Source organism: Neophocaena asiaeorientalis, unplaced genomic scaffold, assembly GCF_003031525.2.
Source record: "Neophocaena asiaeorientalis asiaeorientalis breed wild unplaced genomic scaffold, Neophocaena_asiaeorientalis_V1.1 scaffold598, whole genome shotgun sequence".
Taxonomy (NCBI): Eukaryota; Metazoa; Chordata; class Mammalia; order Artiodactyla; family Phocoenidae; genus Neophocaena; species Neophocaena asiaeorientalis.
Window position 1 is genome coordinate 1,108,456 of NW_020173036.1, and position 24,093 is coordinate 1,132,548.

At 38.3% G+C, this 24,093-nt stretch overlaps 1 protein-coding gene across 1 annotated transcript in view; it reads right to left on the reverse strand.

Annotated features, from left to right (window-relative positions):
• LUC7L2 (LUC7 like 2, pre-mRNA splicing factor) overlaps nt 1-23,502 on the reverse strand; it is a 56,994-nt gene extending 33,492 nt beyond the window's left edge. The window contains 2 exon segments of the mRNA XM_024742487.1: nt 8,342-8,436; nt 23,027-23,502. Of these exon segments, the coding sequence (XP_024598255.1) occupies nt 8,342-8,436; nt 23,027-23,087 (156 nt within the window). The 5' untranslated portion in view covers nt 23,088-23,502.
• Between the last annotated feature and the right edge of the window lie 591 nt (nt 23,503-24,093).

The following is a 24,093-nucleotide window of genomic DNA, read 5'->3' on the forward strand; positions in this document are numbered from 1 at the left end:
GCTTAATTCCATTATTACCTAAATTTCATTACTGCAAACACTGTTATAATAAATACCAAAAAGGGGGGGGGGTGACACATAAAAACCTACCTGAATTTGGATATTTTACAAATTACATTATCCAATACATCAACATATATGCTTATATTTTTTGACCCTGTAGACCAAAAACGTCTATGGGGTAATATATATTCAAGATGTTTTATTCAATATAGGTAAACACCAAATGCTTTAAAAAGATCCCTTCGTGAGTAACTATCATCAAATTATTGGATTGGCCAAAAAGTTCGTTCAGGTTTTTCCGTAAGATCTTACTGGAAAACCCTAACAATCTTAAAGAAAAACCCAAACAAACTTTTTGGCCAACCCAACAGAAAGGATTATACTAAGTCATTTGATCTTGCCACCTGCACATCAAGACAGAATGCATCACATTTAAAAAAATACTTCCAGTGATAAGACAGTCCATGACTTTGCTTGATGTTTGTGGTTAATCACCTGTGTAATAAAAACGTTTCAAGTTTTTGGTTCTTACCATGTGTTTGCTCTGTGTTCATTGTCTACATCTTCCAAATGATGCATTTATAACTCTATCCCACCTTTCTCAATGAATAGCCTCAGAGAACACACTAGTTTCTTCAGAGTTGTTTAAAATGCAGTTTATAAAACTGTGCCTGTCTCCAAAAAAGATCTAGAGAGTTCAGGGACTACTAAGTGGCGATTCCTGGTTCTTAGGTAATAAGCATTTATTGAGAATCATTGTACAGAAAAACAAACGTGTGGGAATTCCCCGTCGGTCCAGTGATTAGGACTCTGCACTCTCACTGTCGAGGGCCCAGGTTCAATCCCTGGTTGGGGAACCCACAAGCTGCCATGGCGTGGCCAAAAAAAAAAAGAGAGAGAGAGAAATAAATGTGACAGTGAAACATGCTGACAAAGTATCAAGGCTATGAAAAACAACCTGCTTGAACAATGACTTCCAGACCTCACTCTGCTTTGCTTGGAAATTATGGGTCTTTGCTACTCTGTAATGTTTCAAGAGTCATCCTAAATGACAGGTCCAAGATTTAAGATCCACTTCAAAAAACAACAGGGGGTTTCCCTGGTGGCACAGTGGTTAAGAATCCACCTGCCGGGCTTCCCTGGTGGCGCAGTGGTTGAGAGTCCGCCTGCCAGAGTAGCCCCCGCTCGCCACAACTAGAGAAAGCCCGCACGCAGCAACAAAGACCCAATGCAGCCAAAACAAAACAAATAAAAAACAAAAACAAAGCCAAAACAAACAGCAGGACAGAGGACATACGTAATTATAAATGAAATAAGGTAGCTGTGTGTAAAATATTTACTGAAGCTGGCATACAGGTACATGAAGTTCATTATACAACAACTCTACTTTTACTTATAGTTGAAATTTTCTATTAATGAAGTTTAAAAAGACTCCTCGGGCTTCCCTAGTGGCGCAGTGGTTGAGAGTCCGCCTGCCGATGCAGGGGACATGGGTTCGTGCCATACAGAATAAAAATTAGAGTAAAATTAACTTGTATTTGATCTACAAAGACTGGACATCAGCACAATAGTTCATCTTATTTACATGTATGTATATTTGTATTTAACCATTAATCCAAGTCACGGACAAACATGCTGACCAACTTCAATTAGAGACAGACTGAACTAGAACAAGATTCTAGAACACATGGTCTCTGGGTCCCCTTAAAAAAATCACTTCCATAAGCCTGAAGTATATTAACTTATTTTAAGAATATGAAATTAATGACTGCAAGATTATTCTCAATAACAGAAAAAGGTTATTTCCCAAGGACAGAAGTACCCCAAGTTGAACAGCTCAGGGTATTCATGTGTCAATTTGCCAACAATACTCCAAATTATATACAGGACTGGGTTTTTAAAGTTTAACAGTAAAGCTCTAATTATTCACTGGGAAGCTCTTAATACGCCTCTGATTTCCTAAGCACCAAATGTATTTTTGGTTTACTGCTTGTTAAAGGGATGCGTATTTTTGTAAGAAACCGAGAATAAAATATAAGCAGCAAATCTGATTAATATAAGGACACTTCAAAATCCAGATCTGGTAAAAACCTGGGCTATCTGGCAGTTTTGCAAATTTGGAAGCTCTAGAAATTGACGGTCATAGAAATTAAAAAAAAAAAATTCAAGCCAGTCATCTGGGCCAATGTTTTGTTTTCTTTCTTTTTTTTTTTAATTTTGGCCATGCCATGGCGGCTTCTGGGATCTCAGTTCCCTGAACAGGGATTAAATTAAACCTGGGCCACAGCAGTCAACGTGCCAAATCCTAACCACTAGACCACCTGGTCTAATGTTAAAAACACTTGTTTAAAAACGCCTAAGTATCCCAAAACAAACCCTTTCCGGAGAAGAGGTTATGAGTTTAAACTGTCTATAGACGAATTTTCTCACATCTGCATGTGAAACCACTGCTGTCATGTTTTGATACACAACTCAATATCAAGATACTCTACAGGGCTTCCCCGGTGGCACAGTGGTTGAGAGTCTGCCTGCCGATGCTGGGGACGCGGGTTCATGCCCCGGTCCGGGAGGATCCCACATGCCGCGGAGCGGCTGGGCCCGTGAGCCACGGCCGCTGAGCCTGTGCTCCGCAACGGGAGAGACCACAACAGTGAGAGGCCCACGTAACGCAAAAAAAAAAAAAAAAAAGAATACCCTCCAGCTCCTTATCTGTTAGAAGGTAATACTTTTTCCACAGTCATTAATTGTTGAAACTCAAAGTTAGTTTTTGGAACATTTATTTCACTTTCTACTTCTGGGTGATTGATTATTCATTTAACACAATGGAGGGACACCGTTCTAGATGCTGGGGATATAGCAGTGAACAAAATGTCCTTGCCCTTACTATGAAACTTATATTCTACTGAGTGGCTGAGAAAATTCTGTGCAGGTTTAGTTCTTATCACTTATTCTGCTTCTCTAAACTTTCATGGCTCCTTTAAATTTGTACTATCAAAGAGACTTCAGCAGTTTTAAAGTTCAGGTTTGTAGGTATCCAAGGAATTGATTATAACCAGGCCTTAAAAGAAAGCGTTAGAGAAACAATAAAGGAGTTTCAATTAATAAAAACTTCATTTTGGATAAAACCCAGAACCTACTGGGGACACCGTAAAATCAACTCAGGATTTTTGACAACCAATAAATACTCCCATCCAATCACTTCAAAAGGCAGATAAAATTTTACTATATTCCTGTCCCTAAGTATTTCACAATATCAGCTTTTCTTAAATTTTATTTCAGAGCTGCAGACTCTTTATAAAAACAAAATGTCATGGAAAAATCCCTGTATTTAAAATGTGTAAAAATTCCCATCAAAATAGGAAAGACTGGCCTGTCCCCAGGTCCTCAGTGAATGAGGTACCTCTAAGGACATTTCAGAAACTTCTTAAAGTCACTGTCTTAGGTAACTGTGTTATCTAAAACAACTAACAACACAACAAAAAACATTTAAAAAAGTATTCGGATTAAAATAACCCTAAGATTCCTGTGTGGTGTAATATACTGTGATTCTTTGTGAGACATCTGACAAAGACAATTTCTCTGAACCTTAATTTTTCTATCTATATAAAATGATGGCCAGGGCTTCCCTGGTGGCGCAGTGGTTGAGAGTCCGCCTGCCAATGCAGGGGACACAGGTTCATACCCGGGTCCAGGAAGTTCCCACATGCCGCGAAGCGGCTGGTCTCGTGAGCCATGGCCGCTAAGCCTGTGAGTCCAGAGCCTGTGCTCCGCAACGGGAGAGGCCACAACCGTGAGAGGCCCGCGTACCGCAAAAAACAAAAACAAAAAAGACGCAGGCATAGAGAATGGACTTGAGGACACGGGGAGGGGGAAGGGTAAGCTGGGACGAAGTAAGAGAGTGGCATGGACTTAAATATACTACCAAATGTAAAACATATAGCTAGTGGGAAGCAGCTGCATAGCACAGGGAGATCGGCTCAGTGCTTTGTGGCCACCTAGAGGGATGGGACAGGGAGGGTGGGAGGGAGGGAGACGCAAGAGGGAAGAGATATGGGGATGTATGTATATGTATAGCTGATTCACTTTGTTATAAAGCAGAAACTAACACACCATTGTAAAGCAATTATACTCCAATAAAGATGTTAAAAAAAAAAAAGATGGCCTTACACTAGAAAACATGATGGCCTGTCAACACTAAAATTATACTATGATGAAGGCTATAAGAATTAGTAGTGGCCACTTCTGAATTTAGGATAGATGCATTATGAGAGTATATATTTCCATCTCTGCAGATCTTAATCTCAAGTTTCTGCTTTAGATTTAATGCCTTCTGTAAATTATTACTATCATATATCCTTTTCCTAGATCACTAGGAACTAGATGGAAAGATTTTTTTTTAAGCACGTCAATATACTTATCTTTCCTTAGGGAATATATGTGCGAGAAATAATGTGGTTCATTTTTTGGGGGGGGCAGGGGGACAACTGTACTTAGGTTTTTTGTTTTGCCTAAATCTGAAAGGGGATGCTGTCTACTTTCTGCATGGTAAATAGAAGAGGGAGAAAACTAATTGTTCCAAAGGAGGAGAAGAGTGAGACTAAAACAAAAAATTCTGGATGAACAGGAAAATAATCCATGCCTTTGAAATACAAAAACTTCCTAATTATAGAAATATTCATGCTTCTTATAAAAACCATAATCTAAAGATACATATACACACAATTATTTTGATTCTCTGTTCTACATTTTACCTCCTCTAATTAATTTGTTAGCTTAAGAGTCAGTTATAGCAGAATAACCTACATGGGAAAAGAATCTGAAAAAGAATGGATATACATATAACTGAATCATTTTGCTGTACACCTGAAACTAACACATTGTAAATCAACTATACTCCAATATAAAATTAAAAAAAAAAAGTTAGTTATACCAGAGTACCAGACTAAAGAATGGTAAAATGTTACAGGGGCATTTTCATCAAGCTGAATTCCAGGAACTTCCCTAGTGGCACAGTGGTTGGGAATCCGCCTGCCAATTCAGGGGACAAGGGTTCTATCTCTGGTCCGGGAAGATCCCACATGCCGCAGAGCAACTAAGCCCGTGCGCCACAACTACTGAGCCCGTGAACCACAACTACCGAAGCCTGCACGCCTAAAGCCCATGCTCTGCAACAAGAGAAGCCACCGCAATGAGAAGCCTGCACACCACAATGAAGAGTAGCCCCCACTCACCGCAACTAGAGAAAGCCTGCAAGCAGCGATGAAGACCCAACGCAGCCAAACATAAATAAATAAAGGTAAATAAATTTATTTTAAAAAAAAGCTGAATTCCAAAAATATTCCATACTGTCAGTTATGAGTATATTTTTAGAAACGATACTCTTCATCTCCAAGTGCTCGGTATAAAGTTCAACCTTTTTATAATAATAATAAGCCAAAGAATATATTTCTGTGTATTATTCTGCTAAATAATCCAGAATATTGATGAGTCATATTCTGCTGGAAGTGACAGATCTGAGGAACAAGGTCTGGAAAACTAAAGGGCAACCTTCAGTTACACAACAAAGAAAAAGTATTATAAAAAGTTACAATTTAGTTCTTTTCATCCTTGATCTAACGTCAAAAATAAATAAATAAACAAGCATCTTCAACACACAGAAGTGTGAACTATTAGATTCCGTGCCAGAACAGCGTGTGTTCTACAGAGACTAGATGCTAAAGAAGTCTGAGCTCTGTAATTACAAACCATTTGTACATAGGATAAACTGTTATAAATAGCCCTTTTTAGTAATAAGGGTCATGAGAAAGTCACTCTGTGGATGATTTCAAGTTCTCAAGGACATCACACTGTGACAACCTTGCACTCTTACAAAGTCCTAGAGCCAGCCCTTAAAACTCTGCTTAAGAGGTTCACAACCACTTAACCCCATCCTTACATATGACAATCTCTTGCCTATTAAGATGACAAAAAGGAGATATTTCTCATACAGAGTTTCCCTGGCAAGTGCCTTTCCAAGGGCTTTCCTTAACTGTTTTTCATGTGATCCAAGACACCATCAATTTTAAGCCTCATCATTAAATTCTGTACTATAAGAAAAATGTTACAAATTAAAAGTGTTTTTCTATCATCAATTTTAAGATGCATATTTCAGAGATATTAAAATTTGAAAAAATGTGCTTCTTACAAATCCACCAGCAAGAATTTTATAAGAAGGAAAGTCCAAGACCAACACTAATCCTTTTTATTTAACTTGATGAAGGATTAAGTATTACCTACAGAGTAGAAAACATGTTGAATAAAACTACAGCTCAGAAAATTTGGGTTTGGTTCCAGTTTTACCTTAAATCAATACAACTAAATAATGCTGAATAAATCACTTTACTGTCATTAAGGCTAACTATGGAACATACACCCAAAAGAATTATTTTGAAAAATAAATGAATGTGACTGCACTGTATACATTATAGAATGTAAAAGTACAATTGTGATGGCAGATTTTTTTCATTATTATTAATGCCACACCTGAAGAATATAATAATATGTCAAAGTCTTGCTACGGCTGGTTTTAAAGTACTAAAATTTAAATTCTGCCATTTTATCAATTAATCTTATCCTCAAAATTCATTTGAAGTGATAATTTAGCCTTAAATATCATTAAATGTTAAATTCAATAATAAATGTGAAGAATCAAATAATACTACAGATAATTACTAATATTATAGATTTCAACTGTATTATAGCAGAGTAGAAAATACTTTAATTATGGAAATTCTAAAGAGCAGATATGAGGGTTAATTATCTGTCACAGTCCTAATTCAAGTGCTCAGAAACTGGATGTCTTCCCTTTCAATACTATACTTAAAAAAATTTAAGTATTACATATTTTTTAAATGTTAGCTCTTCTATTCCTTTTAACATAATATAGTTTCGACAGTCTTCACTATTGGAAAAAGTGGTGTTTTCGATCAAAAATGCCTTGATACTTATGTATTTGGGGTATTTAACTCCTCCTATCAGGAAGAAACCACTCTTTAAGACTCTGAGCTTCCACTTCAGGGTGCACGGGTTCCATGCCTGGTTAGGGAACTAAGATCCCACATGCCACGTGGCACGGCCAAAAAAAAAGAAGAAACCACTAATTTAGACATCTTTAATTAAGGGAACTCATTGCTTCTGCAAATGGAAGTTTGAAATCTTTTCTTCATTTCAGACAAATGACAAAGTCAGCTAAATATTTAGGCCCTACCAGCCCTCCTCTGCTATCCTTGTGAATGGAAGCTCTTGAAAGTGAGTTATCATTTCAATCAAATCCAAAAGCCAGGGAATCAAATCCTCTGTCCCATTTAAATAGGTCCATCATCATGTGATTTATCTACCAAATTAAAATGATGCTCTAAGATTAACCAACATCACTAGATATAGAACTTAAATTAAGTGAGCTTTACATCATTAGGAGTAAGCAATATAAGTGAATTTTAACCGACAACAATACTCACAAATTGTGTAAATTTACGTATTTACCAGTATATTTTCCCCACAATGATTTCCACATTCAAATATGCACAAATCTTAATAAAAATGTATACTGTTTTGGATGAAAGTCTACTCTGCTCAACAGTGAAGTAAACAATTTAAAAAATCATTTACAGGGCTTCCCTGGTGGCGCAGTGGTTGAGAGTCCGCCTGCCGAAGTATTTACCAGTATATTTTCCCCACATTCAAATATGCACAAATCTTAATAAAAATGTATACTGTTTTGGATGAAAGTCTACTCTGCTCAACAGTGAAGTAAACAATTTAAAAAATCATTTACAGGGCTTCCCTGGTGGCGCAGTGGTTGAGAGTCCGCCTGCCGGTGCAAGGGACACGGGTTCATGCCCCGGTCTGGGAAGATCCTACATGCCGCAGAGCGGCTGGGCCCGTGAGCCATGGCCGCTGAGCCTGCGCGTCTGGAGCCTGTGCTCCACAACGGCAGAGGCCACAACAGCGAGAGGCCCGCGTACCAACAACAACAAAAAAATCATTTATATTATTTCTAAACTAAAAGTGCAACTGCTGTATAATAACTGCCTCTATGTTTCACATAAGAAATGCTTTTTAAAAGCTTGCTCTGAAGAATGGAAAAAATTATAAAGTAAAACTCAGCAATCATTTTTGTGAGGAATCCAATTATTGCAGATCTAAATTATCAACCTGAATATAAGGGATGCAAATTGCTGCGCTAACAAGTGTTTAAAAAAAAATCACTGCATAATAATGTGACACGAAATTAAGACTATCAAATAGTTTGTTTTCGTAGTATACCAATGACAAAACAATAGATTTAATAAACACGTACAGTTCCAGACAGGACATCATGGGGGCAACAATTCAGAAGGTGACTCTTGCATACTCTGTCATCACTGAATTTGATTCGTTGACGAGTAGTATCTCCTGTAATAGAGGAAAGTTAATAACATTCAAGGTTAGACAACTGGAAAATATTTATTTTCTGAGAGCCCTACCATCACTAGCTTTTTATGTGTGGCTATACACACACACATTTATAAATCAGCTCAAGAGGGGTTAGTTTTTATATAATATCCTACAGAAAAACTATTTTAGACAACATGCAGTTGCAGTATGTGTACTGCACATGTAATTCAAATAGTCAAAGTGGGAAAGCAATGCATTCTGTTAAACAGAGTACTTCAGAAAAGCATAGCATGTAGAGCAGGAATGGACCTTAAAGATTATCGAGTCCAACTCCTTCATACTGCAGATGAGGAAACTGAGGCCCCAAGAGGTTAAGTGACTTGCAGCAGGCCCACTAGGAGAATTTCTACTGGTATACAATGTTCCCTACTTGACACTAAGCACTGATTTATATTTTAATTATTTACATTAATTGAAAAACATAAAAAGTAATCTTGCAAACATTGCATACACACTGCGAATCCCCACTGAACCCCAGACGCCATTTCTTCCACTATTTTGTTCCAGCTGAAGTGTCTCCCTTTTGCTGCTGGGAGGAGTTAGAGAGGGTAGAATAACGTGTTTAAGAGCGTACAAACCTGGAAGAAGGACTTACACACCAGTCAAACAAAGGCATACTGCCTAAATGAAATGTTAACTTTAATGCCTCCAAAGGTCCCACACCTCCAAGTTTTATGTAGTCTGTGCTATATATGGCCAAACCGGGTACATTTAAATTCATTCTGTCTTCATTTAACATAATACACCTCCTAAGCAACAGAAGCACCCAACCTAATCAAATATGCCTATCTACTCCAAACTTTAAAGAATCTAAGAAAAAGAAAGGTAACTATATTAACAAAATATAGATGTTAGTTACATTTTTTTTGCTTAGAATCTCTTTGGGGGGTGGGGGGACTCTTAAGGACATTTCCTCTAAGTAAAATGATAAGCCCTAGGAAATGAACGTGTTTTATTTTTAGCCTTAAACTGATATCGCCATTGATGAATGAAAACCTACTGGTGAATTACTGAAGCGAGAACTGTTGGTATCAAAATAGACTTTAAACACCACTGAACTAAAAACTTTCATCTATGAAGTGATTCAATTATCTAAATTAATTTGTTTTTCACATGTGAATAACAAAAAAGGTTAAAACTTTACCCCTTTCACATGGTCTTATTTTGAAGAGCTTAACTCAAAGTCAACTAAATACTATCATTTTTAGGCGGGGTAAGATTTTGTTCAAATTGTTTTAATTTGGTTAAAAAGACTTAAAGAACATATTAATTTACAACCAGGTTTATAAAATTTTAAGAATAGTAATTTATAGCTAAAATGATAGCTTCAGAGCAGTTCAACAATAGGTTTTCTAGAGGCTAGTCTCTAGTTAAAGTAGGTTATTTTTGACACCACAATTTGGAATAATTTAGTGTTCACGCCTGCTACTATAATAAAGGTTATTTTGATGGTCCTTTTTTCCTTTTAAACACAACTGCTTTTGTTCCACATTCATTAACACATCTGAAAAGTTAGTGATAACTCACGGCTCGGCGAATGCGGGGCCTTTCTGACACTCCCTTGCAGACTGAAGTAGGCAGGCATAGATACATTGAACCTTTACAAATAAAACAAGGGGCCAGATTGTTCAGTCTGTATAGAATAGACTCTGCCAGCAATTTCAATATAGCATCTAGAAGTACATGTTGACTGTAAAGATTCTTGTATATGAAAACAAAAGTGAACAAAATCAGGGTTTTTTGTTTTGTTTTGTTCTAAAATATTGACTTAACAAGTGTAACCCTAGAGAAGAATATGACTGATCACAGGTAAAAGTCCAAGGCTGGAGCTCTGAAAAGTGGTCCTTGGGCAAACTGGGGTTTTGAAAAATGCTTTTTTATAAAGTATATTTCATCAAGACTTTGGTGAGGGCCTTAAGCTCATGTCAGAATGGTACTCTGATGAGCTCACACCAGAATGGCAATGCTTTATTAGAGGCTTTTTGCTTTCTCGCATGTACCCAAATTATGCTAAGAAATTTAAAGATAATACAAATTTTTGAAGAAAAAAAACCTTACGTATCTAGAAGTCTCCCAGCTACAAGTTTCTAAGTTTTTCAGTAATGCAACAGCAGTATTGTTTCAGTGCTTTGTCAAACTAATGGCTCAAGAATATGACAAGCCAGGCCTTCGACTAAAATCAAGATTCTCTGAAGTTTTACTAGTCAAACATTTCCTCTGAAATCACGACATAAATCTAATATTAAGACATATGTGCCTTGAAGACACTGCTACCAGATAAAATGAGAACAATTCCAAATATGAATTAAGCAAAATTATCCCTGAGGACCTTTAAGTGTCAGTTTCTATAAATGCCAAAAAGTATTTTTAAATAACTCCTCACTACATACGAATGGTTGCTCTATAAACATTTGATAACTGCAGCAAACACAATAAATACAGCTATCAAATATCAGCCTGTACAGTACAGAAATCTTTGTAACAATGAAATAATAAAATTCCTAATAATTTGAGATATAGAAATACCCTGAGAGGGACTAGCAACTGAATATGTTTATTGATATTTTTTAAATTTTACTTGAGAGACTTTAAGGTTAACATTTTAAAATAATTTGACTATATTACCATACAGTATTTAATAAATGTATTTTATTTGGGCTTAAGCCATGAAAGTATAATCTGGCTAAACCAACAAAGAATTTTAAAATAAAAATACTAGTAATATAGACTGTCAATATATCTGGCCCAAACCATGTTTTTCAAAAGAAACTAGGTAAAACAGCACCCACTAAAAAACAAAGGAGGGGGCAGGGGGGAACTATAATTAATAAGGAACAAATATGAACCAAATCTCCTTATAATACAAGGAATTACTTTATTAATTCAATGTACTTTATCTTTGGGTTTTCTGGGTATATATTCATTATAAAAATAACCTAAGTTAAAAGAACAATTGCTCTGTTACACTAATATTGGATCCAAATAATAGAATCAAGCCCAATGCTGAACATATCCTCTGTGCTAGGCAATGGGATTACAAAGAGGCATTTAAGACAAGCTCTCTACCCTCAAGGAGCCCCTCATTTTCCTAGAGAAACAGGATATTTAAATGCAGTAACAAGTAATAACAAAAGGAAGCATGATCCAAGTGCCAGATGAATGTCTGTAATGGATGAAATACTACCAAATAGTAGTACTTCAGGAATTCTAAGACTTAGAGTGACCACCAAGGACTGAAGAGGTTAGAGAAGGCTTCATGCAATGAGTAGAAGCCATTATTTGAAGGAAAGACAGGACTTAGACCAAAGGAAAGGGGAAAGAAGAGCATTCCAAACTGGCGGTAATACCTTTGACAAAGCTTATAGAGGCAGGAAGGTTTGGGAAACAATAAGTAAGTCGTATCTGGCTTTGGCAAATGGCTTCATGTAGGGGAATAGCAAAGCTGGGGCAAGAAAAATATTTTTAGGGTAACATCTGACTTAATTTTTTCTGCACCCAGATTTTAAATGTGTAAACAAAGAAAAAAGTTTAAAAATAATGGGGCGGAGGTTAGACCAAGTTATTTGAGTTCACAACAACAAAATGCCCTCTCCATAAAAACATGGCAGGCTCTCTTCTCTATGACCTCCGTAATACTAATTAATTAGGCTTTGTACATAACTATAATGATGAGATTAAAAACTTGATTTAGAACTTTGAAAGGAAAAGTGTTCTTCATCTGAATGGAAGCATCAAAATTTCTATTAATGTTTTTTCTACCAAGCAACTACCTTCAGAGTAACAACTCTCTTAACCTCTGTTGTTCAACCCCTTCATGAGTTTCACGAATCATAACCTATATTTGAGAACACCTGAGTCATAGGTATACAATAAAAACTAGAATAAATATTATTCCTCTCAAGGTCTTTCAGTCACGTTAACAGAGCATGAGGTGCTACTGAGGCAGTTTTACTCAGGGAATATGGACAGCCCACTCTAAAAAGGAGGCTTCTGTCCAAACTACTCAAATATTGCTATTCTCAAAATCCCCTTCAATCTGTAGGGAGGGAAAGATAAACCCACTGTAAATCCCAACACTGCCATTTTATGGTCCTGCCCTTTCTGAAACAGACTTAAACTATAGTAGCAACACTTAAAAATCTTAGCCTAGGTGGTATCTGACATCATTTTACATGGTGCATGCTATTTTCCCAATATCCACCCCCTCCCTTCCAGCGCCAACCACCCTCTCCCACCCATACAAACAATAAATCAAATCAACTTTCATAGATTTAGGTGCTATTTTAAAAACATCAAAATTTTACTTTACCCATTCTCTCCGATGCTCCCTGTATTTTTTTAAGCTGTGAGTGGATGACCATGCTATGTGATCAACAACTGTGAAGGCTAAGCAAAAGTGAACTGAGTTTAGTATTGTAATTTCAAAAGAACCTTAAACTTTGTAATATTTGACATATATAATGGTATGCAGAATCCTTATTTTACCGCATTTTATCAGGCATTAATGGCAAGCAATTTATAAAAACAACTAGTATTTCTTTTGTACAGAATCAGCTAAGAGCTTAGCTTAGAGAAAACAGAGAAGAGAAAACTCAACAGCACACAAAGCAAATGGAAGCATCCTAGTTTATAAATGGGGCCAGAAGAGGAAAAGCTCTCTCACATTCTCCAATGTGACAACCAAAGCCCTCCCCACAGGCATACTTGTTAGGGGCCACGTGTCACTGTTGGCTTGGGACAGGGCAGGCACATTCCCTCTGAAATAAATTCCATACCCTCTCAGTGAAAGGAAAGCCAGAGCTAGAAGGAGAAGTGAATAAGCCTAAAGCTTCTCATTTCCCTGTGCCCTCAAATCTTCAAATGTTCCACCTTCTTATTACCTACAACATAAGCTAGGACTCCACATAATAATGTGGGAACTATATAAAGACCAACTTCTAGTCTAGTAACAGAGCAGGAAGAGACCTGTCCTGTGCAGTAAACACATGTCTTCATATGGACAAGTAAACCCCTATGTCTTCATGTGGAACCAAGATAAAAGCTACTGCTTCACTGTAACTATTACAGTAAAGAACAAATTCGATCATTTTTACACACTCCTCCAATAGTCTCACCAAATCCACTAACATCTCCCACCTACCTTTGTTGTTCCTTTAGAATTTAGCCTAAAGCTCACCTATAAGAACCCTTTTATAATAACCTTAAAAGAAAAAACTCTTATTACTCCATGTTACCTTGTTAATAAATACAGTTTAATTCATTGTATATTTATATAGTACAAAGTATAGGGTTTATTTTTTGAAAAGATTCACTACCATGTCTTAACATTATATGATTACTGATGCTTTAAAAACATTTAATAGGACTCGATACATGTCAAACTTTTCAGGAATACATTTATTACAAAAGGAAAGAAAAAATACTCAGCCAAAGATGGCAGCGGGAAAAACTAATTAAGGCATTCTCCCTTCCAAATGTAGTATCAAGTCATTCTTTCTAACAGAACTTATAAAATCATACTGAGTATTAGTAGAGGCTTTCCTTTCCCCCAGAAAATGCAAAAAATAAGGGTACTGAAAGGCCATCCCTCTTAATTCTTTCATATGGTCCTACAGGTTTATCATTACAAATAGGTACCAATATCACCCCCACCATAATCACCATGACAAGCCCGACATTTTAAAAATGCAATGCCCACTGCAGAAGAAATTTCCAAAACAAGTTCATTCTTGCTGAATATGACCAAAGATTAATAATGCTAAAATAATTTTTTAAATCTATCAGCCTACTTGTCTATGAAAATCCATATAAAAAAATTATAAGGAATGAGACTGGGAAACAGCCTGGGTATCAGGACGAAAAGCTCAGGGTCTTTAAGAGCTAACAGAATGGTGAAGGAAATGTGCAGAAAGAAATACTGAAGTAGCTACATTCCAAGGGCTCTATTCCACCCCTGCCACAACCCTATCTTCCCTCATTATACAAGCACAGAATCTTGGTCACTGGCAGGGCTCAATGCCATCACATTTCTTCCAGGGGGATATATGCTTTAGGAGATCAACATATTCCTCCTCTTAGATTTAAGACACACATTAGAAAAGCCTGAATAAACAGTTACCCACAAATTTAGTCCTAAAAGTGGATTATATACAATTTGTTTTATGGTATATGTCATAAAGGGAAGTCAGTCATTAAAAAGTTGCAGCCTGCTAAATTTCATATTTTGATACTTACTTGCAGAGCTGCAATTCTGATACAATAACACTCGTACTCTGGATATCTGGTGCCTTCTATCATCCAGAACTTTTTATACACAAAATTAGAAGTAACGAAAGCTATCTCTGGCTATGAGGAAATAGCTGAAAAGAACCAAAGAAAAAGTAATTGGCTGATTTGTCTATTAAAGAGACAAGTTCTCCATAGTTGGTGATAGCTATAAACGCTAAGCAGAGCCTCCCCAAATCTAAAACTAATGAAGAAATAAAAAGGAAAAATAAATAAGAATATCAAAGGACAGAGGCAACAGACAACTCAATGATAAAGGAAGTTAAAATGAAAAACAGAGATTACCATGAAGGAGACTGAGCCTTACAACCATTCAAACAACAGAGCAGGAAAACCGTGGAAATCCGTGACACAGTCACAAGAATTGCCTTTGGGGGAAAGGACTGAAACTGTGAAGGAGAACATGAGCGACTTCATTTGTAACACTTTACTTAATCAACAAATAACACTTGTTCTCCTATAGGTGTTTGGTGGTCTTTTATATTTTTTAAAAAACTTTTTTCAAAATTAGACACCTATATGCAATCAGTACCACAGAATTTCTCACTTAAAAATAAACGTAACTGTTCATGTGCAATCTTCACTCCCTACTGGACTCTCAGTCCCTCGAGAATTAGAGTCCTATGTCACTACTTTACTGCAGAGTCAAACGGCAACAGAAGCAAGTACGTCCATAATCTCTAAGAAAAAGAACGCAAGAAAAAAAGTGAAGCAACTCAGCAACCTAGGGACATTCAGGTTCTAGTCCCAGCAATTACTACACCCTAAAACACATCGGCCAGTATCAGAACACCATGTCTGGGGAAGTATTCCCTCTAATACTATGAGGCAAATTAAATCATTTGATTTATTTTCATACCAGAATTTCTCAAAATTCTAAAAACTGAGGTGAATCAACTGTTTTTCTAGTAAGCATGCCTTGCTGGTTCCGGTCCATAATGCAGAATCACAGCACTTCCCCCCAGTTTCTAGTCCAGGGGTTTTCTTCAATAATCAGCTTTTCTCACAGCCAGCACCTTTCACAATCCCACTGCGGAAGAAGTTGGTGAAATCCTGCAGAATTGCTGACCACCATGGACCAAAACATTAATGGAAAGGTAAGATGAAGCTAAATACGTAATTTCATCCTAGAAGTCTAGATGGACCTCTCTGGGGACTTCTATATCTCTCCATCTCATGGGTGTGTATTTCTGTCTATTTCTAAGGAAAAGTCATTTCTACCCAGTGGCTTAGGTATATACAGTTCAAGCAGCTTTCCTTCCGTATGAGCAACTAATACAGTATTTCCTAAAGTACGGGATTTGGACAAAAAATAATTTTAGATGTTATATGACTTCACCAACATGACATTTTAAACACCACTCAATCACTAGTGATTATTTATCATGATTAAGGCAAGAAAAAAGTTTCCACTTGGTGCTTAGTACGTACTTAATACAGCTAACGAGTTCTAATTTTTAGCATAGGGTAAGTGACAACAGACTCTAGTTATCTCATAACACCATGTTGTTTTTCATTGAATTTATTTTTCTGGTGACATAAACTTTCATTTTAAAATTAGCTTAAATTTTCAGAAAGTGAGCTGACATAAAAAATTAAACAAAAAGAAAACAGGGTAAAAAATAGTACAGGTGATATATGTGATTTACATTTGGAAAACATTTATCCAGAACAGAGTTTCTCAAACTTTTAATGTGCATCAGAGTCACATGAAAGGCTTCTTAAAACACAAATTGCTGGCCCCCATCCCCAGAACTTCTGATTTGGTAGGCCTGGGGTGGTACGTCCAAGAATATGTGTTTCTAACAAGTTTCCAGGTGATGCTAAGGTTGATGATCTGGGCACCACAGTTTTGATAAACACTGATCTAGAACAATGGTCAAAAAGCTTTTTCTTAAAGGGCCAGATAGCAAATATTTTAAGCTTACCAGCTATATATCTCTGTTGCAACTACCCAACTCTGCTGTTGTAAGGCAAAGCAGCTACAGACAATATATACACAAATAGGCATGACTGTGTTCCAACAAAACTTTATTTACAAAAAGCAGGTGGGCCATAGTGCCAACCCTGATCTAAACACCCTCAAGTAAGTAACTGAAAAGGGTATATGGTATATCATAGTAGTAGGACAGAATATAGAAGCAGCTGAACAGCAAGGTGTATATATACTGTAAATACTATCCAATAAATATCCAACCTATTCTACTGAAAAGCAAAGCTTTGGAGAGTTTGACTCTGAAAGAGAAAACTGATGTCGGCAGAAACCTGAGGTCTCAAGAAAATAAAAACAATTTACCATGCATTCAGGAGACATGACAAAAGATTCAGCAAGGGCAGCTGGTTAAATTCTTTTCATGTTGAATCACAGAGGTTAACATCATTGCACATGGTTCACAACTAAATTAGAACATAAGGATCAGTATCTAGTAAGAGTATTTTAAGAAAAAAGTTTTGAAGACTCCTTTCTCTAGGCCATGTTAAATAGAAAAATATAACATTTATTCGGCTGATTGATTGAGTTACATGTTACTTTCTAATGGCTCTGACTTTTCAGTCATAAGTTACTCAGTTAAAACAAAAACACTAAGCTGTAGCCAATTTCAGAGTTTTTACAAACTACTTTTCTCTCTATCCTCAATAATCTTACAAAACTGATTAACTGATCTATTTTGGCCTTGCCTTCTAATTTCTATCCCAGCAGCTGCCAGTGTATGATATCTTAAACTGAAAAGGAACAGAATGACTTTTTTGCAGGTGCTGAATCCATAAGATTCCTGTCATAAACTTACCCTCCCTCCCACTCCCTCATTCTTTCTCCCCAAAATGTTCTAACTTTCCTCATCTTCACAGTCTACAACTTCTCAGTAAGACTACTAAGTTGGGTATACAATCAATTATGCGTCCTCAATGAACATACTAACATTTCAAGCACCTTTCTGGAATTCCATTCTTGAGGAGTACCTGCTTCATTTATCTAGTCTTGGCCACACTTACTATTTTAAGCCCTCTGCCTATCTTTGCAACCCCAAACTTGCCTGAACCCTTAGGAACATCAAGCTTTAACGTTGATATGAACCACCTGGTACTGAAACCCTCACTAAACCTCACCCCCATCCATGAACCTACTTGCCCTTGACTTCTTGCTACCCATCTTGAACATGTAGCTCACTACCATTTATCCGTATATAACATCTAACCCAAACCAAATCAAAGTATTTACTTGCTGCTTATAAAGCTTATGGGCTGACAGACAAAATGATTTTTCTTTGCTTTTATTTTTTTACCCGAAGCAAAAGAATGTCTCAGAAGCATAGATTTACTTGAGGAGAGCTAAACAACTGTAGAGAATCCAAGAACAATGCAGAGTTTAAGAGGTGATATTATTATCACCTGGGCTGCTCTGTAGACAAATAGCTTTCAGAGTTCAAAGTGAGTTAAAGTTTTTTTAAATGGATTCACTATGTGGGTGTTAAAGGAGAATCCAAGAACAATGCAGAGTTGTAAGAGGTGATATTATCATCACCTGGGCTGCTCTGTAGACAAATAGCTTTCAGAGTTCAAAGTGAGTTAAAGTTTTTTTAAATGGATTCACTATGTGGGTGTTAACAGAGTTTTCAGCGTTCTGGTATGCCTGGACTTCCGATAAAATCAAATATTTACTAAAACTCTGTTTAAGTTTATGTTTAACTACTTAACCTTATATTTGCTAAAATTTCTTATAATGTTAAAGAATTTACAAGCTCTAGAGTTAGATATAGCCCATCATTATTTAAAAAAATGTATATTTGCACATTAAAGGCTATGCCTCCTTCACTTAAAATGAACAATCCAAGTGGAATAGAAGAATGACTTACAACTGACCAAGAAATAAATATGATTCATTATGTTAATGAGAGAAAATGAAAAGAAAATGCTCTCAGTGTTGATGACAAGTCAAGGAACACAGATTACAGTAAAGATGATTTTACGAAAAAAATCCACTGAAGAAAACGCTACTTCAATCATTGATTCAATAATTTATTTTGCAGAAAGCCAGCGAGGTCATACTGTCCTATAGGTTCAACAGTTACGTATCACTAAACTTGTACTAGGTACAAATAAATGATTTTCTGAACTGCATTTTCCTGGGTATCTCCTAGGATGCATATCCTTTTAATTTTACATCCCATAAACTGCAACTACCATATATATGTGATCAGCCAAAATATTAAATTATGATTAATGTACTCTATTAACTGAGCAAGAACATCATATGGTCAGAAGGATTACCATCAAAAACAGCTAAAATTATCTGAAAGCTTCAATTTCCCCTAACCATAACGGACAACTAACTATGCTATAAAATTCTAATCTATAATCTGAATTCCATTAGTCTACTGGTTGTTTTTGAGGGCAGATGCCATTTCTGGCCTGGTGTAACCTTTACGAGATGGTCTCTGTTCCCATTTAAGGGTTATAAGCCATTAAGAGGTATTTAATCCCCAAAACTACCTTCTGTAACTTCTTCAGTTGCTAAACTTAGGATATAATCTAAATTCACACCCTCAATTTTGTTTAATTCCTATCCCTGGAACCTTGCAAGGCCTTTCTGGGGTCAGGGCCAGAGACTTCTCATAACTAAACTGCATTTGTTGGCAGAAGGGCTTTAGCTAAGGGACATCCTTCCAATTAAACCAACCCAACAAAAGTAACTACAGTCTGTGTGAGGACACTAGGTTCCTCCAACCATCACACAGACAATTCAGCTGAACTGCCGCTTGACTTCTCCTGTGCTGCTCCTCCCTGCTTTCAAATGGAGTATGTTCGGGGAAGACAACTTGCCCCTCTCCCTTCTATTAATGCTAACAACTAAAACAAAGGTAATTATAAAATTTAATGTATCTTAAACTTCAGACAAAATAAGATACGAATTTATATCTAGTTACAGTTCCTCCCTTTTAAAAAACTTAAAATATACTTATTTTTCAACATTTTTGAGGATAACATAGGAAATTACTTGGCTTCTCAGTTAACAAATTATAGATTTAACTTGAGGCAAAAAAGGTTAAGTGACTTACCCAAAGTTACAATTAGAGGTACAGCTGGGGCTAGAAACCAGGTCTCCTGAGCCTCAGCCCAGTGCTCTTTTCCTTAGCCCACGACGCCTCATCAGAAAAATCCAAATACAGTCAGACCCCCGGTTACATGGGTATGACTTACACTGATTCACATATACAAACTTTATACAGTGTGACCAATGTTTCAACTCACGCGGTACCCTGCTTCCATTTATGCAGTATGCCAGGCATCGGCACGATTTTCAGTGGCACACAGGCGGTTGCCACCACCAGGGCCCTAGGCAAAATTGCAAAGAAGGCAAAGTTTGTCTTTGGCCCTCCCACCTCCCTTATGCATTCCTCTCCCACCTCCTGGTCATCCCCCTGCCCAGCCTCCCAGCACCATCATGCTGCCCTCTGGTTGTCCAAAGCCTCCCACTTCCACCACTCACCCAGGACTGTCCTTTCTGGGAGTGCCCAGGGATCCAAAATTACCTCTCCATTTCCCTACTAAAACTCCTATTCCTGAGAATTTCAGTAAAGTTTAGGTAATCTACATGATTAATCGATTTAAGTAATTCAAAGTAAGTTACATTTAACAGACTTAAATCTCCAAGGAGTTTAAAAAGAAACTAATTAAAAATTCTAATTTGGGGGAGGGGAAGAGGAAATAAATCTTTCATTAGGGGGGCAAAGAAGGTAAAAGAGAAAGTACTCTGGGCCTCCTGTGCCACTTCAGATTCCCTCACAGACAGGACACTAAGAGTTGAGGGGGTGGTTACTGCCACCCTGACAAAATGACAGTTGGTTGCTTTATAGTCAGTCTCTGGGATTCAAAAAAAAAAAAAAAAATTGGACACAGCTGCTTTGAATACCCTCCTACCTACCTTTTCCATCTCTCTCCCACCTCTTGGATCCCCATTTCCACCTCTTAGTACCAAAGACACCCAACAGCATTCCCTGTAAGCTGTTCCTGTGTCCAATACAAAGCTTCCCATTATATGGTTTCAAATTACATGAGTTATTCAGGAAGGTATCCACGTCCCCCTATCCCTGGATAACTTCAAGTTGACTGTATGCTAAAAAAAAAAGTCCTAATTATTTAAAGGTCCTGAATCATAAGATGAAGCATGTAAACTCATTATCTGGTAAGAAGGAAAAGAATACTCTGATTCTTGTCTTATATACATAAAAGAACTAATTTGGGTATCTAAAAAAAATTCAATTCTTTTCCTTGAAAGTAGTATGTTTCTTACTTCTGGCCCAACACAGCAGTGAAAATCCAGTCATTTCAGCTAAATAATATCGTGGACTTGTAAACATGGGTTCATTGGTAAATCCTCTTAGTCTGGAGGCAAAAAAAAAAAAAAAATCCAGTAACAGACACATAAAAATATAAATTTATTTGTATACAAAGCAGAGTGGATTTTTAAGAAACCCAAGTGTCTGCTAATTACACAAATAGAAAAAATATATATATGTACGTATATGTGTGTATGTGTGTGTATATATATATATATGTATACACATATATATATATACACACACACATTTTAATTCAGCTTTGCAATATTAGATTGGCTGCCTAGTTTGGAAATTTATCAGGTGATAGTAGTTACTCTGATCCAACTACCCTCCCAGTAAAATTAGGGAATTCAATCCATGCAGAAGGTACCCAAAACGGTACCCATCTAGGATTAAAAGGATCATGTAAAGTATGTCTTAAATGAAATGATTTCTATAATTTTACTACAAAGATTATTCTGTTAGCTAAGATTCTGGATTAAGTCCCTTCTCAATACCATATGTTATAAAAAACCATTCTTATCTAAAAGGGAAAAATGGTAACTGATAAGTTTCTCCAGTGGCATTTTTAATTAACGTTAACTTTCAAGGGTTTACTACACACATGAAATTCATTTCCTTCCCAATCCTGCCTCCTCTCTACACAACCACAAGTAGGTTTGCAATCTACACCTATTTTTCTATACGTTCTACGAAGATAAGTTCCAAATGTGGGTATTTATTACAACTGAACTAGGAAAACTGAAAAACCATGCAAAGTATACACTGCTAAAACATTTGAATTCGATAAAATGTTTTACTCACATATTTTGCTGCAAAGCATTCAAGGAAATTATAATAGCGACTGCTAAAAAGTTGAGTGTGCCTTTTCTCTTACATCAAACAATTTAAATAACTTGTCAAAAAAAAGCATTTCTTTAATGGCTAAGTAACTATTTGCCTGAACAAGCAACATACAAAAATGAGCAAGTATTGGCTTTGTCTTTAAGAGAAAAAGTAGTGAACTAGACCCTTCCTCCATATTAGCATGGATTTGAGTAGAATATCAAAGAGTACATTACTAATTATCACCACCAAAAAAGCATCAGCATTTCATCTTATCTAGAAATTCTCTATGACAAAAAGATATCCAGCCATTAGTGGTTTTCTATACAAGCTCTAACCTAAGCGCCTAAAAGGATCGTTGTTTCCCCTCAATTCTACTTCACTGGGCAACACATTTTCAAAATGGTTCTATTCGGGGCACAAGCAAGGTTTGTCAATATTTACTGAACAAAGCCTCTATTAAATTGTCTAACAAAATGGAGGTCTCTCGGAAAAAAACAGGCCGTAACATCCGTCTTTTCACAAAATGGGCCAAACACACCCGCTTCAAGAAACCATGGTTTGGGTCAGATTTTCCCATAAGAATGGTTGTTTCATCCCTGGGACTGGATTCCTAGTAAAGGTTTTCTCCGGACCCAGGTAAGGGGGTGGTTGATGGGGGCCAGTTCTTCCTGGATACTCTGGAAGGCGGCGACGAGGACTGATCCCAAAGCTCTGGGTTAAGGAATTAGTTCAGGGGGCGGAGGCTTTAGCGGTCCGCAGGTACCTAATCAGCGACAAAACAGGCCGCCCGCCTACGCAAAAGAGACGTGGGCTCTCCCGTCCCAGCCAAGTCAACACTCAAGGCTCAAACTCTCCTTTCGGCCTCCAGGCCCCGCCTGACCCCATTGGCAGCAGTTCCCGCCAATCCGCTCGGTCGCCGCCCCCCAGGCCCGCCTGCCCAGCCCTGATTGGATGGGACGGGAGCCGGGACCTCGTGTTACCAATCTAGGAGCCCCTTACTCAGCCACACACACAAGCCCAGGTGCGCCCGCGGAGACCCTTCCCTCGCCTTCCCCATCCCTTCCCCCACCCCCAGGGCACTGGCAGAGACTTACCGTCCCGGGAGGTGCCCATCAACTGGTCCAGCATCGCGCGCATCTGGGCCTGCGCCGACATGGCGGCGGCGTAGCGGGCGGACGGACGGGGGTGGGGCGCAGACCGGGCCCTCTCGGGCGGGGGGACAAGGGGAAGGGGTGGGGGAAGGTGAGACGCTGTCTCGGTTGCCGCCGCTGCCTCGAGGCGTGCGGAAAAGGGAGCTGGAGGGGTTGCAGGAGAGTCCGGGCTGCGCTCCTCACGACGACGCGTACGTGGAAGGCAGCAGCCCCTGAAAGCGACCCTCGTTCCCTCACTCTCCGTTGGGTTCCTGGGACAGAAGCAATACCGGCTAACCAAGCTCTCGTCTCCAACACTGCCACCCGCCAGAAGACGTCAACCCCCCCTTCAAGCTCTGACGCCGCTCGCCGCCACCGTCGCCGCGACGTGAGCGCGCACGCTCCTCGCGCTTAGTCGTTTCCCGCGGGGGCTCCACCAACTAGCGTCCAACTGTATTTGCTCCGCCCGCCCCGTGCGGGAGGGGTTCCACCCTAACGGCTCTCGGGCGCGTGCACGCGGGCCTCTCCCGCCCCAGCCCTCCAGATCTCGCGAGACTCTGGTGCCTCAACGGACCCTAGAGCCGGATCCGCCCCGGGCGCGAAAACGCTCCAGGCTGCAGGTCCGCTAGGGCAGCGTTTCACGCTGTGCTGGCGAACCAGCCCAAGCTAGCCAGTGTGCCAGAGGGTTAGCCCGAGTCGAAAGTAAATAGAGACCATACCCGTCGTTTCGACGGAGGTTAGCAGTCTTAGGAGCTAATCCGGGCGTATTCCTGACGAATATTCATTGACCGATTAACTCGTTTTCAAGGGCCCACCTGAAAATCGTGTAGACTCGACTCCTTTCTCACTGCTGCCCGACCCTCTACAGAAGGAGCCCTGGAGATCTGACAGCTGGGTCATCTTCCTAAATCTATGCAAGGAGGCTTTAAGCACCCCCAACTGGAATAAATCAGGTTCAGGAAATAACGCCTGAAATTACTGCACTACGAAACAGGCCACCTACCCCATTCGGATTTGTCATCGTTACTTAT